This window comes from Rana temporaria, chromosome 3, assembly GCF_905171775.1.
Source record: "Rana temporaria chromosome 3, aRanTem1.1, whole genome shotgun sequence".
NCBI classification, from domain to species: Eukaryota; Metazoa; Chordata; class Amphibia; order Anura; family Ranidae; genus Rana; species Rana temporaria.
This window is the reverse complement of record NC_053491.1, coordinates 236,365,753-236,392,583: the sequence shown is the minus strand read 5'-3', so window position 1 is coordinate 236,392,583 and position 26,831 is coordinate 236,365,753. Positions and strand designations below refer to the sequence as shown.

General features: G+C 40.5%; 1 protein-coding gene across 1 annotated transcript; it reads left to right on the top strand.

Moving 5' to 3' along the window:
• Positions 1-3,192: 3,192 nt before the first annotated feature.
• Positions 3,193-26,831, top strand: LOC120932244. The gene is made up of 10 exons (XM_040344493.1): positions 3,193-3,308; positions 5,006-5,046; positions 6,430-6,495; positions 7,533-7,598; positions 10,458-10,511; positions 13,179-13,211; positions 18,201-18,272; positions 20,371-20,436; positions 24,476-24,653; positions 26,670-26,831. The coding sequence occupies exons 1-9, from the start codon at positions 3,260-3,262 to the stop codon at positions 24,641-24,643; spliced, it is 615 nt and encodes a 204-aa protein (XP_040200427.1). The 5' UTR covers positions 3,193-3,259; the 3' UTR covers positions 24,644-24,653; positions 26,670-26,831.

Here is a 26,831-nt window from a genome sequence, read left to right as displayed (position 1 = left end):
GCTGGAAGTCTACGGGACTCATACTTCAAGTGGACATACAGCCCCTTATAAGGATAAAGATGAAGCATTGTTAAGTGATTGAAATATCCTAACTATTAACATGCTTTACCGCCTACCCAATGTACGATTGTTCCTAACCCACAGAAAACTGTACACTCTGTAATCACACTGTGGTAACCTTCGCATTATTCTGTCTTCATTATGTTTTTATTTGTTTCTCTTTTTAAAATCTCAATAAAAAAACGATTGAAAGAAAAAAGCCTAAAAATAAAATGAATGCAGCCACCACATTTAAGTATTGGTAAGTTGTAAATTGTATTCCTCCCCATTTACAGCTGATTCTGTGAGACGGCCAGTGGGTCTACCCTGGGGAATGTTGGTGGTCAGGCCTGGGGAAGGGGGAGGCAGTACTAAAGCTATGTAAGGGGCCCCAACATTTCTGATGGCTGCCCTGGCCATAACCACAATTTTAATTGACCTGCTGACTCCCCCTTTCTTATTTTTTGCACCCTGATACCTCTAGCTACATTTGTAGGAAGAGGAAGCATTAAAAAAAGAGCAAAAAAGCAAATGTAAAAACACAATGAATATGTGCTAAGATTTGAAAACACAAATAAGTGCACATATAAAAGGAGTACAATAATTCTTAGTTCATTGCACACTTTTTTGTGTGGACTTTTTTTTTATCACAATTGCTTATTTGCACAATTGTATATATTGTCTATGTATGATTAAGAGTACCAGCACACGTTCATTGATTTTCATGTTTGCTTATTTGCACTTATTTGTGATTTCAAATGTTAGTACATATTCATTGTGTTTTTTTAATTTGCTTTTTTGCACGTATTTAGGAATTTGTTAATTTAAAGGGACAGCAGGCCTTTTTTATTTTAATACAGTTTATTGGCCCAGTGTTCAGGGTACTAGAGTTGCAGCAGTCCACACTATTTTTCTGGAGAAAAACAGAGCAACAGGCGCCTCTTAGTAAGACTGTTTAAAATTTAATAGCCAAATCTATTAAAACACTCACATTTAACGGAAATGGCAGGGCTGGGTCAATTATAAGTTATCTCAGAGTTATCTAGCGCAGATGATATAGGGTAGGAAGTGCATTTTAGTAAAAGCGGATATGTAAAGTGACTGAGGTTCGGAGAGAAAGGGGTGGGTTTGGGTATGGGGGTCAGCGGACTTGGGCATGGGCACTTTGGTTTTATTACCATGTAATTTTTTTTGCACTTTTTGTACTTTGCCATCCTGAGGCCATATACGATTAATATGTCTATAGACATAACAACAAAGCAAAAAAAAAAAAAAAAAAGTAACTTCCTACCATGATGCGAACCAGGATGGAGACAGCGTATGAACGCAAATTGATTATGTCTCCGGTTAGTTTTCTCTGAGTGGGAGAAAAAAAAAAACACTCACATTTAAATTTCTTTATGTTCAGCGCATGGGAGTCCAGTAGAGTGAGACCCCGTACACACGGCCGAGGAACTCGACGTGCCAAACACATCGAGTTCCTCGGCCAGTTCAGCCCTGAAGCCGCCGAGGACCTCGGCGGGCCGAGAGCTCCCATAGAACAACGAGGAAATAGAGAACATGTTCTCTATTTCCTCGCCGAGGTCCTCGTCGGCTTCCTCGGCCGAAAGTGTACACACGGCCGGGTTTCTCGGCAGAATTCAGCCAGAAACTCGGTCGGAAGCTGAATTCTGCCAAGGAAACTGGTCGTGTGTACGGGGCCTCAGATGTGGATCTCTGCAGTTTAGATGATGTTTCAGCTTAGCAGGATCCTGCATGAATCCCGGAAGTCGCCTATGACACAGGACGCTGACAGCATGGAGAAACTAAGCTGAAACACCATCTAAACTGCAGAGATCCACATCTGACTCTACTGGACTCCCCTGCGCTGAACATAAAGAAATTTAAATGTGAGTGTTTTAATGCATTTGGCTAATAAATTTTAAACAGTCTTACTAAGAGGCGCATGTTGCTCTGTTTTTCTCCTTTACTTATCTGGAGTGGCTTCAACTCCCTGTACAAGGCTGCCCTACCTACACAGACTGTACATCTTCACACAGAGCTATACATGCTCAAAGGACTACCTTATGAACTTACTGTTTGCTTCTTTATATATTATAACCTGCGCCGCCACCTGTTATTGTTGTTCTCAATAGACCCTTTCACACTGAGTCCTGCAAGCAGCATCTTTGGAGCAGCTTTTGGGTGCTGAAAAAAACGCTCCAAAAACGCCCCTCTCGATTTAAATGAATTTAAAGCGCTGTAAAAACGCCTTACCCTTTTACACTGAGGCGTTGCACTGGCAGGGCGTTGAGAAAAGTCCTGCAAGCAGCATCTTTGGAGCAGCTTTTGGGCGCTGAAAAAAACGCTCCAAAAACGACCCTCTCCATTGAAATGAATATAAAGCACTGTAAAAACGCATTACCCTTTCACACCGAGGCACTGCAAAAACGCCCTAAAACGTTAGGGTCTTAGCGGTGCTTTACCAGCACATTGGGATCGCAGATGAGGCTTCGCTCGGATAACGCTCGAATAACGCTCAGAAACGCTCGAATAACGCTCGGAAAACGTCCCAGTGTGAAAGGGCAGAGCATTTTAAACACCCCATAATGATAGACCTCTTTACTTTGGTGGTCAATGGTAGTCATATACCCCTGACTGAAAATAATTTCCTAATAGATGACTTTTTCAGAAACTTAAAAAAGCAAGACTGTATTTGAGGCTCTCCCTGAAAACTATTAATATGGTAGATGTAGCTTCTACAAAAACTGAGTAAGTCCAGAAAGTTTGCATACTGTAGTTAGCCAATAAAAGGGTAATACTTAAACTTCAAACCTTCTCAATATACATTGATGGCTATGGCATGAGACTCTTAAAGCAGTCACTTTAACTCTGCTTTTGTGGACCTATTCTCATGGACCTTGTGGGATACAATGCAAGCCTATTTGTTTAGTTTCATAATCATTGTGTATAAAAAGGAATGTTGGCTTAAATAATTAGATCCTACAAAATTAGAACAAATGTTCTCTGAATATACATATAAATGTCACAACATCCTGGTCATAGGATGCTGGAATTCTGACAATAATTAATTCCTTGCCAATCAACAAACAAGGAAGATGACAAGATCTGCCTTAAGCATCATTCTGGATGTATATAAAGGGGATGGTGAATGCTTTAGACTTCAGAGAGCAATTACATTCTGTTAGGTTTAATAGCTTTACGCACATTTTGCGCCATCATGAAGATTGCTGTGATTTTCCTTCTTTTGGGCATCTCCAGCTTTATTGGTAAGAGCAGCTCTTGACAATGTATCTTTTAATATATTAATATTTGAAAAAGATGGAAACCCTAAATCAATGACAATCTGCTAAATCACTATGCATAGATTTTTATTTTATTGTTTGCACATGAGCACTGCTGAGTTCCTGCAGCTCATTTGATGCTACTGCCTGTCTGCAAGGATTCAACTATTGAATGCCATTTATCTAAATAAGTTTAATGGTAACAAAGGTAGAAGATGCCTTTGCAATGTACAGATCTGTCTATATTCCTCTTAAGAAGAGGCTGTGATAGGGAGACAGTAGAAGCAGAACTGGGAAACAGGGACAGTCCATTGTTACCCTATAACAGTGTTTTAATGGAAACATCACCAGATTTTATTTTAAAGAAAGCCAAGCTGAAAAAAAAACATTACTTTTGAAATTACTTTAACATGATAAAGCTTGTATGAGATTTTAGTGACTGGGTTAACATATAGGTCAATAAAAATGTTCTCAAATCTATGTATAGTATTACAAACAATGCATGTATTCCAGCTGTTCTCAAAGATCACAGCCACAGGTCAAAAACTAATAAGGGAGTATAACTTTATAAATGATGGGTTTGGTCTAATGCTTAAAGTATATGTAAACCCTCACCTTGTAAAATAACCTATTCAGTTTAAAATAGAAATGAAAGGCAAAACATTTGTGTATTCATACATATACATAAAATAAATAACTTTTTTCCCTTTTTTATAAGTGATCAAATACCCACTGAACTTCCCAATGTATGGCAGTGCAGGTGGGAGGGGGGCATGTCAGCACAAGTCAGATCATTGGAGGAGACCAGGCTGAGTTCTGAGCACCATGCTCTCACGCCTAGTGTGGTCATTTTTTTTAATAGGAAAGCAGAGTGACTGGCAGGAACCCTGGGAATTTCACACACAAGAAGCAATATAAAAAGAACAGGATTCTTTTTAATACAAGTACATGGTACAGCAGGCACATATCATGAATATGAAATGTTGGGTTTACATTCTTTAACTGTACCTCAGGGTCTAAATACAAATAATTTCATTACTGCGTAATAGCATTTAAAGCCTAAGTTTGATTAAAAATTGACACAAGAGTTATTACTTACTTTCAGTGAGATGTGTCCCTTGTGCTGCTGTGTCCTGGTTTAGAAGAAACACCAATGCTTCCTCCACCCTTGCCGCCGTAATCTGCTGGTGCAGCAGAGCTTAACTGAACTGAGGGAGATATGACAGGCACTCATCAAGAGTACCCGACTATGCTCATCCTTTCCACCTAGCTCCTCTATTCATAGAAGCCGTTACTATAGCTTCTATGAATGGAGGGGGTAAACCTTTAAATCATTCCCTATCCTCCATTCATAGATCTTGTTTCATTTCTAAAATCTGGAATGCTTATTTAAATTATTACAGGTGTTTTAATATCACCATTAATTTATGACGTGCTTACGTTCATTCACATCAGACAAGACACTATTTTACAAGCATAAATATATTAGGGCAAATTTAGATAGGAGGCATTTAAACTATCAACAAGTCTTTAGAGAGTGGGAGGAAATTGGAATACCTGATGGAAACCAATGAAAGCACAAGGAGTACAGGATTCACACAGAGGTTCCCAGTGCTGCAAGGCAGGTGTGCTAACCACTTTTTTCCCCACTATTAATACATCTTCCAATATTTCTTTTTTAGAAACAAGTAATGGTCTGCAATCTAGACTGAATCCGTTGCCAGTAAGAAACCCATATATTATTGTGATTTGGTTGTATAGTATATTGTATGGTTTTTATTTAGAGTGTTCACACTTAAAACTTCACGTATAACAGAACATTCATCCTCTTGAACTGAAGAATTGTCATTTACTGGGTGATTTCTAATTAGTGCTCATAAGAATTTAGTATTAAATACTTAAAGCAGAAGTAAACCCATCCATCTAACTATTTCAAATAAGTTACAGTTCCGTCACGTGCAGTGTATGTAACCCTCCGATTAGATGTGCAGCATCATGGCAGTTGTAAATTAAACAGTGGTCAAGATAGCAGCTTCCTTGGCTGAAAACAATCAGAGGCTTTACTTCCACTTTAAGTAAGTTTCTTGGTTTTCTGATGTTCCACCAGACAAACCCAAGATTCCCATGTAAAAGCTGACATTCTGAAAGCTAGTATTTGCATCCCCTTAAGCATGCCCTCCAACATTACATTAGAAGATGTACTAGAGTAATTTTTATTAAATACACCCTAATTAAACCTAATATCAATATTTGCCTCAAGTATTGTTCAAGCATGTGTTCAGGGTGTAACATGTAATATGTTAATGTTGCATCAAGTCCTGCACCTCCCAGACCAACCCCCCTCCCCCATCCCTCATTGTGACAGTGAGTGTGGGTTTTTCTCCCTGCACTCGCTGTCAGAATTTAAAAAAAATGCATCCTCTCTGGGCTCTTGCCAATAATACATGAACGTAAAAAAACTTGAACCTTTAGAACCACTTTGACTTATCCTCTAATATTGTCCAGCTGATCAATACGTTCTTTGTGCCTTGCCCTCCAGCACTGTTGTTGCCATACTGCAAAATTCAATAGTGTAGCTACTGTAAGATACCGCAGTGTTCACAAATAGACTTTTACATTGTAAAGTTACTAAAATTATTTTTTCATCTGTGCACTTATCAGTTGCTCCTTCTAATTAATTTGCCAGCATTCTGCGAGTGCAGAGACAAATATTGTTGTACAAAGCCACTCTTACCTCAGCATCTTCTTCTCCCTACCATAAGTGTTCAGGTAATTTTTCTTATAGTGGCTTTGACTGACAGGAAAGTAAAAAAAAAAAAACATATATATTGTATCTATGGGTAGGATCAAAACTATTAATGCTCTTAAAATCATATTATAGAGGAAGTGGGTGATCAGTTATGGGGGGATGCATAGGATGCATTAAGGTGAAAAAACACAAACCTTTACATCCCCTTTAAGATAGAAAACATTCTGACTTTACAACCACTTTAAGGCTTCCTGTGAATTTAACTGAAATCTCAAACAATGTTTTCAGCCCTCTGAGTTATCTTTTATTTTTGTGTTTTTATTTGTTTCCCTTACTTTGTTTACAATTTGTTCTCAGAAAGATAAAGCTCAGATCTATGTCCGTTGCGTGCAGGCAGCTGTGGAAAAAGCTGAACATTTGAAGGTAAATTTAAATAAAATGTTTTGAAATATTATATATTAAATAGAAAGCACTGTTTTCCATGTATTTACCAAACCATATGGCACTTGTGCCATTAATTTAGAATGACACATCAATGCACAATGACAACTGATAGTGACACAACACAGTGGACCACAAGAGTTTTGAAGAGGGAGCTTCATGTTGCCCATTTCAGTCTCTCTTCCTGTAAGTCTGTGGTTTTGCACTTGCCTCAAAAGGGCAATAGAACATTTCCTAATGACTTTCCCTTGTGATGGTGCATACAAACCACAGCTGCTTATTGTATCTTAGGCATTAGCCATGGGTGGAGTGCTGCCTTTAGAAAAACTTGGAATTGAATGTTGTCCTGCATATAATACAATGTGAACAATCTATAAGAACCTATGCACATGAACATTGGTTCAGATCAGAATGCTTCCCTTTCCATGCCAGTCAATGGGAATGCAAAAGCAGCTTGATGCTGGTTAAAATACCCATGTATAGACTCGTTGCTGCCTGACTTCATAAACTAAAATGCAAATGAAAAATGGCCTGGTGATATATGTTGTACATACATTGTTTTCAGTGAGGATTTCAGTTATTTGGTACTCTTCATGCAGACATACCCTTCCTTTTGAAAACTCCACTGGGTATTCAAATGACTGAGTATTGGTAGGATGATGCACACCATTGTGGGTATATTGGGGTTTGACTTGATGAGACGCTTACTTGAATTAATGCCTTCAAAATGTATGTTCACTTTGCATAGTGAATGTTCAAAAAAAAGGTCTATGTCCACTTTGAATATACTATCAACTAAAATAAAAAAATAAACAGGGTTTCATTTTTGCTGGCAGAGGGCTGGTTGATTGAAGCAAAAACTATTTCACCTTATTTACTAAGCTCAGAGAATACGCTTTTGTAAAATCAAACTAGATAGAAAGATAGATTTGTACTAACATCTTCAAAAAGTATGCCATGTATACCCAATATACAGCATGTGTTTACTAGATTATTTTAAATGTGTGTACTTTTTGCAGAAATGTCCTGAACCGGAAAGGAAAACAAGAGAAGTATGCCTAGCGGAAGACCTAATACATACCTTGGTAATTTAGATTATTTTTATTTTTGTTAATTTTTTATTTAAACTATAAGGCTTGATTCACATCTGTGCAGGTGAGGAATCCAGGCATTATTGAATACGTTCCTAACTCGCAGGCAAAGCATGCTGTGAGTTAGGAAACGTGCGGAGGTGCAAATCATTTTTAATGTCACCCTCAAGCATTAAAAAACGCAGTGCATTTTTAGGTGCACAAAAGGATTGGGGGCTTTTTCCCTGCGTTTCCTGCAGGTACAGCATCTGATTCAAATGAATGGGCTGCTGTGCCCAGGCAAACAAACAGGATCCATACAAGTGTGAACCTAGCCTTAGGGTTCCATTTAAATGTAAAATTTCTGTTCGGTGTGGTTGGTGATATTTCCCATCAGAATAAATAGCTCCATTCAAGTTCCAAAGCAAATGAAAAGTCAAATGATAGTGTAATGCTTCCCTAATGGATTTATCATCCTTAAAGGGTTACTAAAGGATTTTTTTTTTGCTGAAATGACTGTTTACAGGGTATAGAGACATAAAAGTTAACTGATTCCTTTTAAAAATGATTACAAATAGATACAAATCAATCCTATAATGTGCCTGCAGGTTAGTTTCACTTTTAAACTGGTTTCATGTTCCTGTGAACTAGAGAGACACACAGAACAAAAAACAAACAAATCCAGGGCAGTGTTTTGTTTTTAAAATGAATCTGATTGGTTCTGTTAAGTTTTAGACACACAGTAATGACAGCTTAGACCACCGTGAAAAGCTCCCAGTACTGTGGTTATAAGGAAACAGGCAACCAGGAAGTGTGGAGATCACAGCAGAATTACAGCAACTTCAAAGCAAAAACGAACAATGAGGACATGAAACCAGTACAGCAGTACGGTAAAGGAAGCTATTTAGCTTAAAAAAAAATTCCTTTAGTGATCCTTTAAGGCAGAATCTATCTTTGAGAAAGTGATTTTGTTTTTTTGACTTGCAAGAGGAGATCTTTGCCAAAAAATAGGGTAATTTGACCAAAATAGAAAATTTGACCTTTAATTCAATAAATAAGATATTTTTTAAAGAAGCAACAACTATCTAATAAATGGTATGAGGCCTCGTACACACGACCGAACATGTCTGCTGAAACTGGTCCGCGGACCGGATTCCTGGCCGAGCGGACAGGTTTCCAGCGAACAAAAGTTTCTTAGCATGCTAAGAAACTTGTCCGCTGGAACCATGTCCGTCGGACATGTCCGATGGTCAGTATGACTCATCGGACATGTCCGCTGGTTATGACGTATAACCAGCGGCCCGAAATCCCGCACATGCGTCGAATTGATTCGACGCATGCGTGGAAGCATTGAACTTCCGCGTCAGAGAACGTCGGTGTCGTATACGCCACCGCATTCTCTGTCCGCGGGGATTTTGGTCTGATGGTGTGTACACACATCAGACCAAAACCTCCCAGCAGACATGTCCGATGAAAACGGACCGTTTTCATTGGACATGTCTGGCCGTGTGTACAAGGCCTTACAGTTAAACCTTGGATTGCGAGTAACTTGGTCTGTGAGTGTTTTACAAGACGAGCAACACTTTTTCTTGATAAACGAGTGAGGCCTTGAATTATGAGTAGTGTCATGTTACAATTGATAATTAAAGAGAAGTGAGGCACCTCTAAGTGTAGCAATATGGTTACATTTAATGAAGTTACAACATTTTACTTGGGATCCGACTTGTGACACTCCAAGTCACGTGACATTTGAAATCCCATTTTAGTCAAGTAGAGCTGTCTTAATTAGCACTACTGAAGTTGCTCCGATTTTAGAAACGGTTCATGTGCTACTTCAAGGCGATTTCTATACAACTTGTGCCCATAGATTTTAATGGACAGTGTCTCGAAGTTGCCTCGAAGTCACATTTCTATAATCTTTTTATATGAACTATAGACTGAAGGACTTATGAATAAAGTGTTGTGGAATGAATCATCTGAGTTTTCCATTGTTTCTTATAGAAAAATTTGCTTTGATATAGAAGTGCTTTGGATTACAAGCACGTTTCCGGAACAAATTATGCTCGCAATCTAAGATTTTACTGTAGTTTAATAAAACATATGATTTTAAGAACCACGTGGAGCTCATTCTAACACTAATATAACTAAAATAATGCATATTGTTTAAGTGTTAAGGGCCAGTTCACACCATAGAAAGTCAATCCGGATGCGTTCCAGGTGCTGTTTATCATGCGCGTTTTTGATGCGTTTTTGGTAAGTTTTTGATGCAGTCCAGTGCCTTTTTTCACCCCTCTTTTTTTTATTAACCTTAACAAGGACAAGTGTGTTCCAGTGCGTTTTTGGTGGACTTAGGTGCATTCCGGTGCATTCCAGTGTGAACTATGCCATTGAAAACCATATAACCTACTTTCTATTCGTTTCTGATGCAGAAAAAAATGCACTTGACTGCATCTGGTGTGAACTTGCCCTAAAGAAGATGGAAAGGCCATCTACTAACCAGGTTTTATATGTTGCCTGCCCCTGCATTAGTAATGCTCCATACACCTTATTCTCTAAAGAGGACCAAAGCTGTGAAGACTGTGTCCAAAAAAAGGCAAGCAGAGAACAAAAGACTATTCACTCGTATTGCAAGTTGTCTCTAAGCTTAGGCAAAGGCTATTTCAACTGCTATCCTTATATGAAATTCCATCCAAATGTACATTTTTAGAGTACTGCTTAAGCATCATTTCCATTTCTAGATGCTCCCTATAACATAGCAAATATTTACTTTTGAGTTCAGATCCAGTTTAAATATGTTTTCAAAACTTGTAAATGTCACAATGTATAGTATATCTTTTTAAGCATGCACTTTGTATATATTTTTATTTTTTTCAGAAATTGCTAGCCATGGATCTTGGTTGTACACTGAATGATGTCTTTGAACTACTGGTATAACTAACTGGATTTGGTTTGATCAACTTTCAACATGATTTAATTTGAGTTTTTTGTGCCCTTCTACATCTTCACTTAGACTGGGTTCACACCTAAGATGGATCCGTCGCACAGCAGGGTCCGGGGCGTCCTGGTTCACCTTGTCAGGTCCAATTTCAGCCCGTATTTTGGGCTGAATTCGGACCTGAAATGGACCAAAAAAGGCACATGTTTTTCCTGCAAATCGCACTGGACCTGCTGTGGAGATATGTGAACCGGCTCCATAGAGAGCCAATCACATTCTCCTGCTAGGCAAATTGGATGCAGGGAAAAACCGCATTCAATTCGCATAGGTGTAAACAAACCTTACAAGCCAATTTTTAAAGTCTTAACATGCCCATATCAATTCTTAAGAAAAAAGAAAAGCTTCTGGCACATTCATAAAGCACAGCTACATATTGTACAAATGCATTTTTGGATATCCTTGCCTGTTTACTCATCCACCAATTGTTGACATTGGGAAGGCAAAAAATAACATAATCAAAGTATACAGGATGTGTCTAATAAGTCCTTTTCTTCAGTCCCACTGTACTGTAGCTCCCCTTCCCTGCATCTGTCAGCAATTCTCAGCTGTCATATAAAAGCCAGGAGTTGCTGTATGAATATGGCATATGATACAGATGCTGCTGTCAAAAAACAGACCTTCTGGCACAGTTTTTAAGAACACTGTTCAGATCTGAGATGGAGATACAAAGGGGTAGATATACTAAAACTGGGGGAGCGCAAAATCTGGTTCAGCTCTGCACAGAAACCAATCAGCTTGCAGGGTTTTTTTTATTTTTTTTCTGGTCAAAGTTTAATTGAACAAGCTGAAGTTAGAAGCTGATTGGCTACCATGCACAGCGGCACCATATTTTGCACTCTCCAGTTTTAGTAAATCACCCCAACGTAACTTCAAATCGAAGGATAAACCCAAGTAAACAGTGACAAGTAAAAAAATTGTGTTTTTATTTTATATGTTCCTTTATAGCCTTGTATTAGCCCTTAGCTTCCCCTTTCAACCCTACAAAGTTCCTTCTTTTCCTTCTACCATTTTCTTTTGTTTTGCAGTTGAATTTTTTCCATTTCTATTTTTCTAACCCTAACCTGCCTGGCGGTATTCCCGAGTCTGACTCGGGGTTAGATTTTCATGCTGCGAGCGGTAACCCAGAGTCAGACTCGGGCTCGCCTCGCTGGATCCACAGGCATTGTTTACTTACCTTGTCCCTGGATCCAGCTGTGTGAGCGAGCGGGATTCACACAGCATCCTCCTGTGCCGCCGATCTCCGTTCCCTGCGACGTTACCAAGCATGGGAGCGGAGAACGGTGCCAAATTCAAAAACGTAAACAAACACATTACATACAGTATACTGTAATCTTATAGATTACAGTACTGTATGTAAAAAATACACACCCCCCTTGTCCCTAGTGGTCTGCCCAGTGCCCTACATGTACTTTTATATAATAAAAACTTTTCTTTCTGCCTGCAAACTGTAGATTGTCCATAGCAACCAAAAGTGTCCCTTTATGTCAAAAATAGTTTTAGAGCAGCTAAAAACAGCGATAATAAATTATAATCACTTGCAGAATTGTGCGATAGCGATTTGTGGGGAAATTCGTTATAAAAATAAATAAATAATGACAGCGACAATTCTGCAACTGAGCAAATTTCAGTGATTTTGATTTGATTACATTATTGAATAATTTTTATTATAATTAATTATATTATTATTTGTTATAATTATTTATAATTATTTATTATATTATAATTTATAATTTTGTTTTTAAAAAAAATGTCATACCTGGGATGCCTATTAGAATCTTGTTTGGTCAGATTTAAGTGAGTTATTCCTAAGAATTGCAGGCCTACAGTATAAAACACCAAATTTCCTTGCAAATAATGGTACTGCTTTCAGCATCTTTTTTCTGAAAGAATCATACCGCCAGGGAGGTTAAGAGCCGGTTCACACTGGGGCGACTTGGGATCTGACTTGAAGTCGCCTCAAGTCGCGCTGTCGAGAAAAACAATGCAAGTGAATGGGAGCGGTGTTAATACACACTACTCAAGTCGCTCCGACTTCAAAAGAAGTTCATGTACTACTTCAATCCGACTTGTAGGCCATTTGTACCCATTGATTTCAATGGAAGTCTGATCCAAGTCTGATCCAAGTCTGATCACTGTCTTAACTGAAGCGACTTTCCAGGAAGATAACATACATTTCACAGGCAAACCTCTCCTTCCCCCTCCCTCCCCTAGAGCTGATTGTTGTTTGATTGGCCACTGGAAAGTCCTGGAGACGACTTCAAGTCGTGTTGTAAATCGCCCCAGATCGCCCTGTGGTTCATGCTCAAGTCGTGTCGGAGTCGCCTCTGAAAGTCGCGCTGGAAGTCGTGTCGCCCTAGTGTGAACCGACTCTTAACGTCAATTTTTGGGTTTTTATTCTTTGTGCTCATAATAGAAAAACACAACCAACTAGGAAACTTTTGTTTTTATTCCTTTTGTTCATTAATACAAAAAACAAAAACAAAAACACAGCTAGCTAGAATATTCTAAAACTACCCTAAATAATATTGTTTCTTTGCAACCACGAAAACACCAGGTGTGTTCTGAATATAGAATCACTATGTCCTTCTTCTTTTTTCCAGGAACTTCCACTTGATGCTCTAAACTTGTTAAAGGTAACTTTGTATTCATCTCAATGACAAATGTAAATCATGTAAAAAGGGGTTCTCATAATGCAAACAAAGAAAATGTTTTTGTTTATCCTTGGAAGAAAACTTCTTATTTAAATGCGAGTTACCTGGCTGTCATGCTGATCCACCAGCTTTATTACCTATGAAGACTGACTAAAAACACGTATGCAGATGAGGAGTTCTGCCTTCAATCTAACTTTCTAATCTGGGTGCTTGTTCTGGGTCAGTGATTTATAAAGTGTTAAATCTACAGAAAGCCAGGGAAATTGTATATTCAGAAAGGGCTCAGTATTGACAGCCTACATATATATCTAAGCACAGGTTTATTTTAAATGTTAAAGTTCTACTTAGTTAGAAGTAAGTTATATGGCAGGAACAACACAATTCTAAAATTGGATGCTATTTCTATTACAAGGCCGCTATTACATCCAAGATTCTTTTATGTGTTTCCTCTGTATACATTTTCCCTACATTGACATATAGATCAAAAGTGACAGGTGTTGGGATAAACTAAGTACATTCACAGGGGTTCTCTTAACTTCATTAAAATTCTTGGATGTAAACCCACTTTCATCAATTATTAACTAATGCCATAGTGCTGAACTATAAGGCTCTACATGCCTCCTACATGCATCCTTACCTGTCAAATGTGTATCGTTTATCAGTTAGAAGCCCCCAAAAACAGCAGATTCAGTGGGTGGGTCTGTTATCGGCGCTTGGTAGGCGGAGTCATGATGTCAGCAGACTCCCTGCCCACCTCTACACTCCCCTTGGCCAGAGCGTGCACAGAGAGGCAAAGCGTGTTCTTGGTAAAAACAGAGCGCGCTCACGGCCCCCTGTCATTTCTGTACACACATCCATCTCCAGTGACAGTCTGGGATGATCGGTGCGACAGAGGGTAAGCTGTGAGCACCGATCCTCCCTGCATGGCTTTTCATCATCTGCTTCTCTCCCTCCCGTGGCTTTCACCTGAAAAGCCATGCAGGGGGATCGGTGCTCACAGCTGACCCCCCCTTTGCACCGATCATCCCTGACTGTCCATCCCTGAGTGTCTTCCTTCAGCGCCGTGTCCTCCTCCACCCCCCTCGTCCATCTCCGTCTTTCCCTGCTGTGCCTTGTTCCTCCTCCGCCCCCCCTCGTCCTAATCTATATGTCTACATCCCCCACCCGTGTGTTCACATTTTCTCGTGTGTTCACATTCCCCCCGTGTCTTCCTCCTCCTCCGCCCTCCTCATCCGCCGTTTTCCCTCCCCTCTGTCTCCTCTCCCGAGGGCTGTGAGGGGGTGCGGGGCGAGCGGGTAGATCTATCAGGATGGAGAGCGGAGAAAGGAGCTGGTATGTCAATTACCAGCCCCTTTCTTTTCTGAACGGGACACATAGCGCTCGTTACCGATCGATGTGCGTCCTGTGATAACTGAGCAGAGTAACCTGTGTGTTACTATGCTCAGTTTATGAATGGAGGGGAGATGCTGTCTTCCCTCCATTCATCTTCTGTGCAGAGAAAATGACAGGTGAATGAATGCCCTCTGTCCCTTTCTCTGTCTCAAATGGGAGAGGCCAGGGGTCTCTGTTTAGACCCCTGGCATGTCACCAACACCCCAAACAGGGCTGATATAGAAAATAAAGATCCAAAATTGAAAAAAAAAAAAAAAAAAAAGATAAAGAAATGAAATTGAAAAAATAAAACAATAAAACAACTGACACAACAACCGCGCCCCCATACTGACACGGTCCAGAGCCCCAAGACCGCTAACACCGACCACTACCCCACTGACACCGACCACTACTCCACTGACATCGTCCACTGACACTGACCACTACCCCACTGACATCATCCACTGACACCGACCACTACCCCACTGACATCGTCCACTGACACTGACCACTACCCCACTGACCACTGTCCCACTAACACCGACAACTACCCCACTGACATCGTCCACTGACACCAACCACTACCCCACTGACATCGTCCACTAACACCGACCACTACCCCACTGACACCGACCACTACCCCAATGACATCGTCCACTGATATCAGCCACTACCCCACTGACATCGTCCACTGACACTGAGCACTACCCCACTGCCCCATTGACACCGACCACTACCCCACTGACCACTACCCCACTGACATTGTCCACTGACACTGACCACTAACCCACTGACATCGTCCACTGACACCGACCACTACCCCACTGACCACTGCCCCACTGACACCGACAACTACCCCACTGACATCGTCCACTGACACTGACCACTACCCCACTGACACCGTCCGCTGACACCGACCACTACCCCACTGACACCGGCCACTGACACCGACCACTACCCCACTGACATCGCCCACTGACACCAACCACTACCCCACTGACACCAACCACTACCCCACTGACATCGTCCACTACCCCACTGACATCGTCCACTGACACCAACCACTACCCCACTGACCACTGCCCCACTGACATCGTCCAATGACACTGACCACTACCCCACTGACATCATCCACTACCCCACTGACATCGTCCACTGACACCAACCACTGCCCCACTGACACTGACATCGTCCACTGACGCCGACCACTACCCCACTGACATCGTCCACTGACACCGACCACTACCCCACTGACATCGTCCACTGACACCGACCACTACCCCACCGACATCGTCCACTGACACCGACCACTACCCCACTGACATCGTCCACTGAAATCGACCACTACCCGACTGACCACTGCCCCATTGACACCGACCACTGACACCATCCACTGACATCGACCACTACCCCACTGACACCAACCACTACCCCATCCCCCCACCCCCTTTCCCAAAGCACTGTGAAAAATATATTTAAAAAATAAAACCCCATCCTCTCATCAATAGTACAAAAATAAATTGTAAAAAAAATAATAAAAAATATATAATTGTAAAAATTAATAATACAAAAAAAAATCCACTGGTCCCTGTGTGAACAGGTGTCGGGACACAGTAGCTGCACAGGCACAGTTGCTGCTCCCAATATGATATCTGTGTGGGTGTGGATGCATGGCCCTGAATTCAGTGCGAGTTTGGGGACATGCACCCGCACTCACATGGATGTCATATTGGGAGCAACAAATGTATCCAGGAAGCTGTTGTGTCCCAATTGAATTCAATGGGAATGCCTGCACAGGGATGCATAAAACACCTGTGCAATCTCTACAGGGAAATTCATCAATATGCCCTGTGTGAACAAGGCCTTAAATGCATGTAAATGCAACTAAACATGCCTAAGCATGCCTAAACCTGCTTTTATTCTTTTGCTGCAAAAGCCATTTTTACATTTCATTGCACACATGATTAAAATAACTTCTGGCCCGAAATTTAGTTAAAACTCTCAAATACTATATATTTTTTACAGCAGAGGCCCAGGAGAATAAAATCGTGGTAGTGGCAATTTTTATGTCACGTAATATTTATGCAGCAGTTTATCGAGTGTAAATTTCATTAAATGATATACTAAAATAAACTTTTAGGGAACACAGACACAATATATTACCCAACTATGGTAAAGTTTAAAAGATGATATGTCAAGACTTAAAATTGTGCACAATTGAAATGGCAACAAACTTTGGTACCCTAAATCGTTCCATAGGCAATGCTTTAAGCACTCCCACAGGTCATCGGTTTAGTGTTAACTATGAATAATGGCTCTAGAATTATTTCTCCTCACTCCAGCTTGCACTGTGATATGTAACTTGTATACAGCAGTCTACGTCTTCATACATAAGTGTCCCAGGCTTGTGTGTTTATGTTCATAAGTGAATGCAGGTGGGGGCGGAATGGACTAAAAGTCCCCTATGTAAAACAATTTTGTTGTGACAGGTTGTTTTTTGTTGCCCCCCCCCCCCTCATTGAAGCTAATAAAGTGCAGATTGCGCTCCATCACTTTCTTCCCTGGCCACAGCAGCTGACAAAAGTGACAAAAGTGACTGCCGAACACAAAAGTGATGCACATTGCTTCCGAGTTCTTACTAGGTAGGGAAGATCAGCTAATTGATGTTCTTTGGACTCCCTGCCCTCTACCTAGAAGCACCAATCATGGAGTCCCCTTGGGGAAAGATGATGGGGGTGTGCATGCGAGGGTGCCAATGTACCGGGGGTGCATAGAAGCAATGAAGAGGCTGTACAATGAGCTTGTTAGGTTCACACTCTTTTCTGTCTGCTGTAGGAACATCTGAATGCAATAAAAAGTGACCTGGAAGTGAACTGTTTATACTTCCCAGATGGCTAAAGTAGGATTATCAGTATAAATGAGGCCTACGTTTTGATTCTAACAGTTTATAAACACCTTCTTTTTCAGTACCATACAAGGGTGACAGACTGTCAAGATTCTGACCCAAAGAGAGTAAAAGGACAATTGTAAAGATACATTTTTCCATAATGCCTATAGATACAGAAGTGAATGAGGGCATTCAAGTACATAGGTTGGCCACAGTTTGTTGTAAATCCTTGTGTTTTTTTACCTTTAAAAAAAACTTTCTGTAGTGCTTCAGCCCCCCAGCCCCCCCCTCATTTTACTTACCTGAAAGCTGTAATCTTCTGACCAGGAATGAGCACACCGTGTTCTGGTTGGATAGATTAATAGCAGTGCAGCCATTGGCTCCAGCTGCTGTCAATCAAATCCAATGGCGCAGTGCTGGGGGGCGGGGCCAAATCCTGCATTCTGTGTGAATGGACACAGATGCGGGAGTCGGGAGTGCGCCCGCACAGGTGTCCATCAAGGAGAGCGCTTCTCCAACATGGACACTCGATGCGGGGAGGAGCCACCAACGCCGCTGAGGGACTCCAGAAGAGGAGGACCGGGGCCACTCTGCAAAACAAACTGCACAGTGGAAGTAAGTATGACATGTTTGTTATTTTTAAGCATATAAAGTATTTAAAATGTGATACATGGTACAGCAATTTTTAATAAGATATAACTTTTTTTTTTCAGTTGGGGAAGATTACAGAACTACTGAGTGTAATACAGGTGGACAAATTACTGATCAGCCTTACTCGGGTAGTGGTAAGTTAACTGTACAATACTACTGGATCTCAGTGAAGTGATCATGCATGCTTATATTTTTTAAAGTTTTTTTTAGGAGTAAAAAGTTATATGGCTATACACATTGCCAAACATTACACTACATTTATTGTAACCAACGGTAGATGAAAATAAATACTTTTTAGAGATAATTGTCTCCAGGAATGTCACCTAGGTATTTCCAATGTTCTTTTTAAAAAAAATCGAAAATTTACCTAAAGTGGCTGATGTATGAAAAGTGTGTCAACAGGAAAATATGTATTGCCCATAGCAACTAGAGAGGAATTTTGGTTCCCCTTTGAACCTGGACATGACAGTAGGCAGTCATGGCACTCACAAATGCTCTTGTTTCTTTTCATACATAATTTACATTGTGATGGGCAAAATCTGTAGGAAAGAAGAAGCAAGGCTCATCAACTTGTGTTAAATGATGCTCTTGAAGCAACCCTAATTGGGCTGAACAATTTAGAGCAACTACCTTGGGTGCTGTGCTGAAACTTTGCTCTCAAGAAAAGCTCCTGGCACTGATGCTATTCAATACTCCCGAGTATGTGGAGCAGCATGTTTCCTACATGATCCTGTGGTTCCTTCCACCAACATTCATGTAAATGCAGGAAAAAAGTGTATAGGACAGTGATGGCAAACCTTGGCAGAAGTTTTGGAACTATATTTCCCATGATGCTCACTGCAGAGTGCATGAGAATCATGGGAAATGTAGTCCCAAAACATCTGGGGTGCCAAGGATCACATCACTGGTATAGGAGGTGTGGAACATTGTAGCTGAGGGAGAGTTATATGGGCTGGGAGTTTTAGAAATAGGAGGCAATGGGATGGACACTTTATAGTTTTAGGATTAGGGAGGGATTGTAAGGCTGGCCATACATTTTACTATTTTCTTTCCTTCAACCAGGTTGAAGGAAATAAAATCACTTGATGGGGGAGTTTCTCCTGCTGCATTATTGTATTCTGACAGTGGGGGGTTTCCCTGCCGTCAGAATACAGTAATTACTGCTGCCAGCTATTGTCAGCGACAGTGATCATATGAAAAAGAAAAACTGACAGTCTGGTTGTAAGGAAATCAATCAATAGATCTACTTTGGTACAACCAGCCTGCCCTTAGATGGATCGAAATGTGCCCGGTTCTGAATTTCAATCTATCTATGGGTGGACTAAGTTTGGAAAAGTGCTAATGTGATTAAGGCTCAGTGTTCCTTGCTCAATTCTGGCTCTGGGGCCTGGCTGTGTAAACGTACCCAAATAATTCCTCTTTCTCACAATACTCTTTGAAGCTCTTTTTTTTTTATTTAAACTTTATTTTATTTTATTTAGAAAGTATTTCAGCATATAATACAAAATACATTTTAAAATATTACATACCTCCTATGTTTAATTAACCACATTTGGCATGTCATTTTTTTTTTTGGAGGGGGAGCGGGTACCTGGTTTCTACAGGTACTTCCTGTCCCACTTCCGTTGTCATCTTCTAACCGCCTAGGAGACTCCTCCTCTCCCCCTAGGCAGCACCTCCCTCTCTGCAATCTTCTGGAACACGTCACAGGTCCCAAAAGATTGCCTGGCCACTAGGAGAGTGTAGCTCGACTCGCGCATGCGCAGTGCGTGCCTGGCCATGAACCTGCAAGCTGTCGCGGTCGGGTGCCCACAGTTGCTATGACGGCACCATGGAGAGGAGAGGAGAGGAGAGAGGTCTCGGGCGGTCGCATAGATGGACCATGGGAAAGGTGAGTGTCTGTTTATTAAAAGTCAGCAGCTACACTTTTGTAGCTGCTGACTTTTAATAAACTGAAAAACAAGTGGAACTCAGATATTCAAACTATTTTACTAACTATGTAAGCAATGAATTTGCATCTCAGACAACACCAATTTACTGAAGCTACATGATGTATGAGACTTTGCTTATTTTTATACCACTTGTATTGTATCAAAAATTATATATATATATATATATATATATATATATATATATATATATATATATATATATATATATATATATATATATATTTTTTTTTTTTTTTGCATGATCTGTAAGAAACAATTGTACCATATTTGTATCTTTCAGGAAGCACTTTTGGCACAAATTGGCATTCTTCTGAAGGGAGAACTAATATCCCTAATTCAAACTTTGGTAAATATTTTAATTACTAGTTATACAGTATATGTAAAATAATTTCTACTCTCAGCTATGGTGCTTTGGTGCTGCTTATGTAATGTACTTGTATATAGAGTATATATAGAGTATATATTACATAAGCTATATTACATACAGTATCTATCTATCTATCTATCTATCTATCTATCTATCTATCTATCTATCTATCTATCTATCTATCTATCTATCTATCTATCTATCTATCTATCTATCTGTCTGTCTATCTCTATATCTATATCTATATCTATATATATCTCTATATCTATATCTATATATATATATATATATATATATATATATATATATATATATATATATTGTTATTATTCATTTAGAAAGAAACTATAGTTTTGGTAAAAACTGCAGAACATTCCTGTCTGCTAAATCTTAGGGGCTTTCACATAAATAAGGGGCATATTTATAGATGAGAATGTATAAAGCTTTACATTACAGTATTATTCCATACCATGGCCTGTGATTTATGTCCCATTCATAAAATGCTGCCCACATTATACAGCCTATGGCAATTCAGAGCGTTCTCTCCCATTTCAACAGGTAAGATGACCAAACTTCACCTCTAGCGTTTTATTTCTGTAGCACTACCCCTGTAGGGGCCACTGGATAGGACAGGTCCTCTATTCTTTGCCTCAACCTTCTTAAGAACCTTAATCCCTCTGACACACCAGGTTTGAATGTACAAACATACAATATGACAGGAAATCACTGAAAGTAATACTTCGTACCCAATAGTAGTGCTATATTAAAGTGGTTGTAAACCCTTACAGACTACTTTTTGCTACAGGTAAGCCTATAATAAGGCTTACCTGTAGCTACCCTGGAAATCTCCTAAACCTGCACGATTTAGGAGATGTCCCCTGCATGTGCCAATATCATCGGCACATGTGCACTGAAGCAAACTAAAGCAATGGCACGTATGAGCCGTTGCTTCAGTGAGTGTGCCGTTACCGGCGGCTCCCACACGCATGCGCGGAAGTGATGTAATCACGGCTCCGGCCAATCACAGCGCCAGAGCCGCGATACCCGGAAGTAACCCCCGGGAGTGGCCGGTGCTGTGTACGGGCACTGCAGCAAGGGCTTTGATCTCAGGTGAGTATTACATAATGAGCTAGTAAGCTATGCATACTAGCTCATTATGCCTTTGTCTTGCAGGTGTTATTTTTTTTCAAAGTGGGTTTACAACCACTTTAAATAAAACAGGTACCAAACCAGGTAGTACAGGTAAACTTAATATATTGTCACTCAATATGCTTGGTAACAAGGCAAGTATTAAATAGATTAAAAATGGTAATAAAAAAAATAGCATACAACGTGATTTGCAGTAAGAACTAGGATAAGATGGCATTTGGCAACCGGATCAGCAAAAATAGTAGCAAGGCCACCTCAGGTTCAGTAGTGAGCAGCAGTAAATTTTATTCTACCGAGTGCTGGAACTTTACTGCATGTATGTCAGAAATGCTGGTGCTAGACTGACTAGGTATGCACTGTTCAAAATAAAAGGAGGATGGTATAGGGGGAAGGGGAACAAAGGGGACTTTGATCCAGTTAACCTGCATGCAGTATATGTACAGTAAAGGTGCAGTATAGTCTTGTCACAGGTGCAAGGTAGATGTGGTTCAGATTTTGTAAAGGTTTAGTATAATGCAATACAGTGGTGACTGGTGCTCAAATTTTTGGGGGCAAACAAACTGAAAAATGCAGAGAAAAAAACCCTATCAATTGTAGCTTCACTGTGCCATCAAACACAGCCACTGAGCCCTCAAACGCAGCCACTGTGCCCATCAAAGGCAGCCACTCTACTACCAAACACAGCCACTGTGCCATTAAACGCAACCACTGTACCATCAAACGCAGCCACTGTGCCCATCAAATGCAGCCACTGTGCCAATCAAACGCTCCCACTATGCCCCATCAAATGCTCCCACTGTGCCCCCCGCCTCGGCGTCCAATCACAGCACCTGTTGTTTCAGCCAATCAGATGACGGGTAACAGATCCGAGCACCTGATTGGCTGAGAGGTAGTCCAGTGTTAGGAAAGCAAATAGTCATTCGCTTTTCTAACACAGCTGGGTGAACAGCAAGTGCCAAGCATGATGCTCGCCTCGCTGTTTATCTTTTTTGATGCCTATTAGTGCCTATGGATCTAATCAGGTGCTTCAAAAACACCCCTGCCTCTGTACTATAGGCGCCTGGTGCCCAAAAAGCCGCCGGGCACCTGAATAGGGGGTGGCAGCAGCGGCCATAGATAGATTCATGCAATGCAGGGGGTGGAAGGAGAGAAGGGACGGCGCCTGTGCGCTGTTATGGACGCATCACCACTGATGCAATATAGGGTTGGTATAGATATAGTCTAGGCTTGGAATAAGTATGGTATAGAGTGCAGTGTGGGTGGGGTGTGGATTAGGTACACATATAGGTAGATTCACGTACATTGGTGTAACTTTAGGGCGGCCTAGCCTAGCCTGTTTAGGCTACACCGCCGTAAATTAGTTAGGCTAGTAGTGATTCACAATCTACTTACCTGCTAATCTACGGCGGCGTAGCCTAAAACGAGCGGGCGTAAGGGCGCCTAATTCAAATTGCTTGGAGGGGGGCGTGTTGTATGGAAATGAGGCTTGACCTCACGTTTTTTGACGTTTTTTGACACTGCGCATGCGCCGGGCGACTACATTTCCCAGTGCGCATTGCGGCTAAGTACGCCGTACGGGCCTATTGATTTCAACGTGGACGTAAACGACGTGACTCCCGATTCGCGGACGACTTACGCAAACGACACAAAAATTTCGAACCTTGCGGCAGGAACGGCGGCCATACTTTAACATTGTTATTCCACCTCATAGGTGGAATAACTTTAGGCCGCCTAAGGCCTTACGGAAACGACGTAATTCGACGGCGTAGGCCTGGCGTACATTTGTGAATCGGCGTATCCCCTAATTTACATAATCTACGCCGGCCGCAATGGAAGCGCCACCTAGCGGTCAGCCAAAACATTGCAATCTAAGATAGGATGGCTAAGGCAACACTGGCTCTTTGGTGTCTCTTATATACAGTAAAATATGACTGTATTACAACCATTAATCAAATTCTGTCCTGCCAACAATATTTGATGTGATTGGTGATGTGAGCAGAGAGAGAGAAAAAGAGAAGAAGTCGCATAGCACAAGCTTCAGCAAATGTGACTCTTCTACTCTCTTATCGCATGTCAGATGACTTGTAAAATCTGGGTGTAGCACATTACAGGGAACTCAGAATAAATTCAATGTAAAAGGTTCAGGACTGCTGCTCCCCTGCATTTGCAGTGAATCTACACAATATACGAAGATTGTGAATCATACACTTGTGGTCAGAATGTTTGCAGGTTAGCTTTTCCCCTGATCAGCTCACAAGAGTCACAAGAGCCGAGAGTTTGAAGGAATGAATAATCCAGCCCCCTTTCTATAAAAGGGTGACCTCATAGCATTCATATTGTTATTGTGTGTTGGATTGTTAGGGTGAGCTGACAATTCTGTATTTTTAACTTTTAAAATTGTGGCATTACAGTAATACATAGCTTCCATGACAGTACCCAAGTTCCCCCCACCATTTCTTTTGCAATAACTTGCTTAATAGCAGGATGAAGATGTTATCAGTCCCCCAACCCCCAAAGCACACACAAAAACACACAAACACACAAACACACAAATATACACTATGGAAGCTGCTCGAAAGGTCAGTATATTATCTGCTGTAACTTTGTTTTTCATACAGGTATTTGTTTATTGGGTTTTATGGCATTACAGCCAGGGGGGGAAGGGCCGACCTTTAATGGAGTTTTGACAGGTAGTGGTATGTGATAATATGTAGCCATCACTAGCTGCCACTGTTTATTGTAAATGTGTTTTGAATTTTATTTTACTGCATTATGCCAGAATAAAAAGATTGACAGAAAATTTTGTAATTGTCTGTTTAAGAAAAAGTGCATTCTGTTAATGCGTTTTTTTTTTTTGTTTTTGTTCAAGGGGAGTACAGTAAATATTCTTGTGCTCACTTTGCATAATACTTTAGGAGCAATTACTACCTCCCTTGTTGGTACTGTTCTGGGAGCCGTAACTGGACTTGTTGCAGTCCCACTCGGATTAGTTGGTTCTGTAGTGGGAGGCCTGGGAGGAATCCTAAACGTAGGTTAAGGTGATATAGGTAAGTAGTTATCTCAATATGTACATTTTACAAAGTAATAACAATAGACATGGACTATGTGGTGCCCATTTTTATTTCCCTTGTTACTTTCCTGTAAAACAATTTGACTATATGTCTTTAGTACAATAAAAATAGACCAAACTGCTGTTTAGGAGGATCGCCATATATTAGGACAGTCTTCTTGGCAAAAATGAACAGTGATGTGCAATTTATAGAGAATCCACTCTCTTGAAAATGTACCCAATCTTCTCCCACAATTTGCAATTCTGGGTTATTATCCAACCAGTACTCTTTTCTGCCATATTTTGGAATTCATTTGGAATGAATAAATCTTAATGATAGTCCAGCACCATGGGCATATAAGTCAGTACCCTAAAGCAAGAGGGAAAACACCTCTCTGCATGCAGCCCTGCATCACATGTTTGCTTTAATAGAGAGGCTCTAAAATGTGGAGACACCAGCAAGGTGCTTATGGGCATCATGATCGTCCACTTCCTCAGTGCTGTAAGAGATGGCATGGAAATGTAGGGAATATGTTAATATGCAGCCTATTTTTTCCCATCTATTGAATCCTTTAAACTCTCCTGATCCCTATACCCCCTCTGTATCCATGAGGGGCAGAACAGCCCGATGACACCAATTTTGTGCTTTGAGGCTGGGTTCACACTACTACACTACTTTCATCCTCCTTTGCTCTGTGTTCAATGTTTCCCTATGAGAGCGTCTTAACTGGTCCTACACAAGTCGGTCCGACTTTGAAAATGCTCCCTGTACTACTTTTGGTCCTACATTGATCCTACTTCAGGCCCATTGAATATCATTGAAGTCGGACCAAAGTAGTATCCTGTTCATGAAAGTAGGATGGATGTAGGACCAATGTAGGATACATGTAGGACCAATGTAGCAGAGCAAAGTAGGATGAAAGTAGTGTAGTAGTGTGAACCCAGCCTGAGAGAGGAGCTTATTTTTTTTTCACTCTCCTGTTGATCATTAAATCCCTCTGGGCTGGTAATTAGGGGGAAAGGGCCAAAGTACAATTGGTTTACCTAAATACCTGATGTGACTAATAGTTTCATTAAATAAATGTATTCATTAATTAACAAACAATAAATCATATCCACACATATTTAAACCAGGGAATAGATCATTAATTTAAAAAAGGCCAAAAGCACAAAACAAACAATGTATATAGGAAAAAGGATTCACTAAAGTACTTATTCGTCTCTTGAAGCACATATTTTGCAAAGTTTCTCACATTTTAATACTTGCTTTGCCATATTTTTTACTGTTTTAAATATAGACATTTTTAGATAAGATACACTACTACAATGTCTCTGCCTAACTGCTTAATAGCTGATGAGATATCAGTCACACAGGGATTGCTTTGATTTGAATGTTATATAGAAGGAGAAATGGAAACATGGATCCCTGGTTCATATTAGATGTCCTAAATTGGGTTTGGGGTGTTCTCTATTAGGCAACTCGCTCAAGTGAGGGGCCATGGTTGGGCCTTTGGAGTTCCATGTTCAGGAATAGTAAGAAGAGAAACACCACACCATTGTTATGATCCAGAAATAGTTTATTGGTCACAAACATTATGGAACACAGCTAACATATTTTTGGGGTTCAAAGTGCACCCTTCATAGGGGCTTAACAACTTTTTATAATAGTTGGAGTCTGGATGGAGGAATGATTGCCTGTAATTGAGATAAATAGGTGTATTTATAAAGCACTTACTGTGACATTCACTGCAGGCAAATCTTCCCTGTGCAGGAGTGACACATGTCATATTCACTGCTTTATAAATATCCCTTTATATTTAGGTAATAAAATCTGCTCAGGTCACTGGTTTTGCATTTGCATCCTAGGATTCTGGAATGGGGGACCTTATATTGTTTGCTGAAGTCACCCTGCATAATTACATCTCTTTAATTAACTGACAGACATTCAATGTTTGACTTAAAACATTGTAACATATTTATTATTCCAAAGTAATGTTTTATGTATATCTTGCAGGTGCTGTCCGTCATTGGATTGTGTGGACACACTGATCTATTGCTTGAAATGAATTGCTCTACACATTCTGCTTTTACTTACTAATCAATTTACCATAAAGAAAATGATTTGCTGATTTCTTTCAAATATGTCTATTTTCAATAAATTATCTCTTAAACATCA